The 6,000-nt window shown below is 40.3% G+C and overlaps 1 protein-coding gene across 1 annotated transcript; it reads right to left on the minus strand.

Moving 5' to 3' along the window:
* Positions 1–4,372: 4,372 nt before the first annotated feature.
* LOC122303762 (alcohol acyltransferase 9) lies at positions 4,373–6,000 on the minus strand. Its single transcript, XM_043115711.1, has one exon. It carries the CDS (start codon positions 5,940–5,942, stop codon positions 4,617–4,619), a length of 1,326 nt encoding a protein of 441 aa, XP_042971645.1. The 5' UTR covers positions 5,943–6,000; the 3' UTR covers positions 4,373–4,616.

Here is a 6,000-nt window from a genome sequence, read left to right on the forward strand (position 1 = left end):
ATTAAAGTTTAGATTCGTCATAATTTAAATGTCCGTACGCATTAATTCCTAATGTTTTTTCCATTTTAGCAGATAACAATTAATATATCTCTCAAGTTTTAAGATACTGATTATAAAAAGGGGACCGGAGTACCTTGGTTTTTTGTATAAAGATATATATAGCTAGTCATCAGGCCGTAGATTTAAATAAATAAGCTAATCAGTCTTGTATGGCTTGCTTTGGAAAATAAAATCAGATTATCATGATAAGTACGTGTGTGGCTTTAAATTTTCAGCAGCAAGGTAAGCAATTCGATCTGGCTCGAGGCGGAAACTACTGTCCATTCCAATTTAATTCCAGCAAGGTTTTAAAAGCCTAAGGTCCTAAAACATACGAACAACCTTGTGCATGTATGAAACTTCCCTGCTTCTAGGGTCTGCGACAACTTGTCGCCGTGAGTGGGATGGATTAATTAGGCCAATAAATTAGTTACAATGGTCAGAAGAATCAAGTTTAGGCATTCTCAGTTCCTGTCCGCGCAATATTGCCCACGTACCCAGAGGAAAAATGTCACTTCGAACGTCCACAAAAAGATCATCATGGATCGAGTTGCCTCCGAAGAAAACAAGGAAGCAAGGGGCTCGATCGATTCTTGCTTCATATATATATATATATAGTTTTATATTATAGCTATTTAGTGGATGCTTGCATGTTGGGAATAAACTAATAAGCAAATCTTCTACCATGCATTGGACTCGAACAAGTATCGATCGTATTCAAACTAAAAATTTTCTCTTTAGTATATTGTCATCGTTAATTAAGCTGCCTCGCTCCCATCCTTCTAACTAGCTACTTTGATAAGACCGAAAAGTCAAAATTAGGTCTCACAACGTACGTACATTTATAATGCAAATTTATACGTCTAGAGAACCTTACTTTGGATCATTTAACTGGCATCCACGGCCAAGAGGGGAAGCCACCCCATAGTTACTCTAATTTACTGGTGCACGAAAAGCCTTGTGATATCATGACACGGCAGTCTTAATCATCAAGACAACCATGTGATATAAGATTTATTAGGTGCCTCTTTGAATTTAAGTAGTGGCCGGAAATTAACTTTGTTCAACCGTAACCATGAACATTCGACGTAGATGGTTGTATAATTTGCTGTAAAAGAGGGAAGAATATGATCTATGTTGGATTTATGGTGTCTATTTCAATTGTTAAGCCAAATGATGGAATAAGAAGAATGAAGACTTCTCATAAAAATTGGAGATTGAGATTAATTGGGTGTATTAATATATTGCATGATATTCGTTTTGTATACGAGTGTTGTTGTGTTCTATAGTACATGTCGTCATGATCTGGTGAAAGAGTCTTGGCAATGTTAAACTTTTGTTTATTCTTTTGTTAGATATTCTTTGGCATCCGATTCTATTGATGATCAACGAGATATCATCCTTGTATATATTCTACTTGAAATGCAACAAGTATGCTCTTATAGTTTTACCTCTTCAATAATATTGGACATAGACATCGAGCCACTATATATTTGATTTGACTAGTATTCGGGCTTATTTGATTGGGATATATGAACTAAAATTAGACCAAATCATGACTAGAATTTGACATCTCTATATAGCTAGGTATGATCACGATGTCCGTTCGAATCCTCTTTTGAATGTGCTTCGAGTCATGCGATTCTTTTAAACCCCCTTACGTCTTGAATATTGCAATTACACTAATTGGAAGGTTAGTTTGAACACAATTTCGTCTACTCTCTGAATAATTTATGTTTAAAACCTCAGTCGAATTTGTTGATCAAATCTAGTACTTGATGAGAACATATGTCGATTGTCATTTTGGAATTTATATATTTTTAAAAATAATTTTACTAATTTATAGTTTTGTAATTTTCCGTAAAGTAATCATTGCAGCATATGGGAGCATGATGAAAACTTAAAACTTTTACCTAGCTTGCCTAATTAATTTTATTGGTCTATATATAGTTGTCTTTTAACACAATATTTATGTTAATTCGTTGATTTTCAACAATTTATTAATGTGCTTGGTTGTAGCACACTCCCAACAACTGCGACGAGTTAAATTCAGTTATATACTATGGTTTTTTTTTTGTCTCACACATTAAATATTATTTATGGCCAAATGATCAATCGAAGAATTTACGACGATAAAGAATATGGAAGGGGTTGGTGTAAAAAGAAAGAAAATTATGAAAGAGGACAACCAAAAAATAAAGTTAAAAAGGCGAAAAAAAAAAAAACTGTAGATCTCACGTGGCATTTGCATGCAAATGCAGAATCTGCCACGTGCCATATGAACACAAGAGTGCAAGAATTGTAGGACAAGGATTCGTCGCCTTTACTTGACAGGTAAGAAGTGATACTTCCTTGTCGGAAGAAGGCAGTAAGGCCATGTTATTTTCCAACTCACTGTTTCTCTCTCAGATCACAATTTAATGTTTTTTATTTTCTTTAATAACCAGAACGAAGAGGCCAGCAGGCCACTGCGCGTATATATTGATAACCTAACCTCAAACGTATAGAGCGTCTGAGATGCATTATTTGATGAGAAATTGCATATATAGTACGAGCCGCGCGTAGCCAGGCAATATTTATGGCCAGCTTGTTCTACTACGGTAATCAAGTACTGTTATACCTACTGCACGTACAGTGACTCCACACCAATATTATTGCAGGTCCGTGAGGAATTAAATCTCCTGTTTAGCCGATTGCATGAGGAGCTGACGTGTCTGTGTTTAAAAGGAAGTATGAGGCTGCTAGCTAGCATGTGGGGACCAGGCAGCCAGACAGTGCCTCGGAACTTACAAAGGGTGTACGTAGCCAGTAAAAGGCACAAGTTGGAGAGAATTTCTGATGCGATGCGATGCGATGCTCCCTCCATCGTGCAGTATTCGGTGACTTTTTCCCCTTCTTAGCCGTTCCTTTTATAATACAAGCATTGGTTTGGGATTGTAAGGTTGGAAGGGAGCTGTTCCAATCATAGCCACATACTTATCCATCGTAATGTATTTCAATTTATTTCGCCAACATATGCGCAAACAGGGTAGGGAGTACTGCCACCTCCGACGACCCTCGTTCTTGTCAGATCTCCCCGAGTCCAAATCATTGAACAAATATATATGATATTTGGCAACCATGATCAGGATGCAATATTCTATGTTCATTATAAACATTAAGACACATCATATATATGTCATTAGGTTGATCTGAAAATAAGCACAAACAAAGATCCGTGCCTGGTATAAAAACCAATCCCAAAAGATGGAAGAAAAAGATCATATACAAAAGTCATATATGTTGCCAAAAGAACGGAAAAAATTGCGATCTTAATTGGAATGAGATGTCAACAGGTTCTTATTTGAAGGACCAGAAATATCTTGCAACTTTTTTAAGGAGAATTCCTGAAAAGGTCATCGATCGAAGATGTCCGTATGTCCTGACCAGTAACCGGATCTGTGCATTCGCTAAAAATTAAATAGAAAAGGTTGTCTGGCCTGCTTTTGTTGTCACAGAAAATCACAATGCGAATTGTGAGTCACCATTCCATATTTATTATAGTAACGCAATTCAGACAAGAAGTTCACCATGCCGTATGTATTAATGGCAAAACAAGAGAGGCCACCTGCAGGGATATGCACGATGGCAATTTGTGGTTCAAACCATATTGTAAACTGGGTGTAAGCTTTGGACATTGTGCATTCGGTCCAGTATTATGAGCTAGCTGTGAAACTGAAAATGAAGCCCGAACCTTTCTTCGAGAGAGGATAAGCCCATACAAATGTGCAAACTTTTCAGCTAGATGCATGTACGTGGTGTCTTCCGACGGATGGGCCCAACCTAAAAGCGAGTGTCTGGTCCATCTCGCGCCCTGACCTTAGGCATATCGCCGCCTATTTAACCGATCTTTGTACTAGCTTAACATGTTGTACTGCTCACGGAGGCAATTCATTGTGGGTGAACGTAAAGGCATTTAAAATTGGAACAGATGGAGAATATTAAGACGTCAGAAAGAGAAGGACAGAAGGGGAGAGATACATGCTATGCCAATTCAGTTTTCAATGATGTCATAGGGCTTGAATTGAAAACAAAAAAGCAAGATACGGAATGGATTTTATTGACCATAGTTGATGATTAAGTAGAGCATTTTTCCAATATCCCATAGTTTTTGAGTCTTGGAACGTACGAATTGATCATGTTGTTCGCTGCTTGATTTCTAGGCAATAATCTAATATTATTTAACAATGCTTTTGGGCATCAATTAAAAAAACCGGAGATGCTCTTGGACAATGTACTTGGACAGAGGGCAGGTTTAATCATACGAACATGTTGTTGAAGGACAATAACAAAGTAAGTAAAATATATCAATTTAAACAAGCTTCAATAGGTTCTTCACTACACTGAAAGGTCAGCCAAAAGGCGCAAATTTAGGATGACCACCACGTTCTTTCGAAATGAAGAGAAAAAGTTCATGGAAATATGGAATGGAACTGCTACTTCCTGGGACCAGACTTCGGAATCAATTTTATATTCATTTATAAAAAAAAGTCAAACTAATCATAGAAGTCAATGGCTAGAAAAAAATCCAGTGCTCCTCAAGCGTATGGACTCCTGACCAAATAATTGTACTTGTCAACGGCACTTGTGGGGATCGCCACCATCACCTTCACAGCGTCCCTCTGATCAAGAACTGGCAAAAACAGGCAGTACCTATCACAGCAAATGGGTCCCACATGATGTGGGACTCCCATTCCAAAGTCAACCTTTTCTAACCCTAGCCTTGACCATTGTGAAATAATGAGTACACCCACTGAGTCAGGACTCGCTGCAGACTCACTCACAGACGCCGCGACCCTTCTTACGTACTCCGTGTTTACTCTTTCTTTCGCGCTTTTAACCAGAGCTGAGGCAAAGCCTAAGCCCTTTTCAACTAGATCTTTAACGCTCGCTTCCGCGCAACCGAGTACAAAAGCATTGCCGTAGTATCCACTGGGTATACTCGGCTTCACTCGCTCACGAACGTTAACACTGAAGAGGATCTTCAAAACTTGATTTGAAGGTAAGTTTAGTGATCTAGCCCAGCTTCGCCAAATATGAGCAGAAAGAACCTCGAATGACGTGTAAGATAACTCGGTGGGTAGACTCGCGGAAGTAGCTAAGTTCTTGAGCTCGTTGAGATACCGTTCATTGAAGGTGATTGATGTAGGGGCGAGCCTTTCGTTCGAGAAGCGAGTCAGGAAACCACAAAGGTCAGGAACTCGGGTGAACTCGGGGTGGGTCACCGATATATCATGTGGAGACCTTACAGGCAGTGGGTCTAAGAAGTGGCGCTGCCAGACAGGCATAGGCTTTAATTCGGCAAGTTCGCGTTTCTCAGAAGCCAACTCTGCGAACGAGTTGAGGAACTCAGCGCTACCGATTCCATCACAGAGACAATGGCTGATTCCGACACCCACCGTCGCTGCTCCGTCCTTCAGCCACGTCAGCTGGACCACGAGAGGTGGGGCCCCTTTGAGAACGTCAGCCACGTGGAGGGACAGTAGCTTCCTCCAATGGTTGACAGACTTTGGAGCTCTTTCAAAGTCGCTAATTGTGTATCTATCGGATATGGCCTCAATGAATAAAGCACCTTGGGCTCTACAAACCACCTCAAGGCTCGAACCATCGGGCTTAGCTCTGACTCTTCCGGCTAAAGGGTAGTATGGCACCAAGGCTTGTGCTAGCGCATCCTTGAGACGAGCAGTGCCCAGATGTACATCATGGTCCAAACCGGGGCGAGCCGGCCTGTACACCAAGAGATACTCGATGGTGAAGCGAAGGAAGAGCTGGGAATCAATAGCTGAGAGAGTGAGGACACGAGCTGGAGTTGGCTCACAGGGGATGACCATGACGGCCTCCTTGACATGCACAGAGCTTCCCATTTTGTGCTTTTGGTTTGAGGCGCGGAGCTATTGATTTGTGTGTGTGGATGGTGTTGGG

The sequence above is a fragment of the Carya illinoinensis genome, chromosome 1, assembly GCF_018687715.1.
Source record: "Carya illinoinensis cultivar Pawnee chromosome 1, C.illinoinensisPawnee_v1, whole genome shotgun sequence".
NCBI classification, from domain to species: Eukaryota; Viridiplantae; Streptophyta; class Magnoliopsida; order Fagales; family Juglandaceae; genus Carya; species Carya illinoinensis.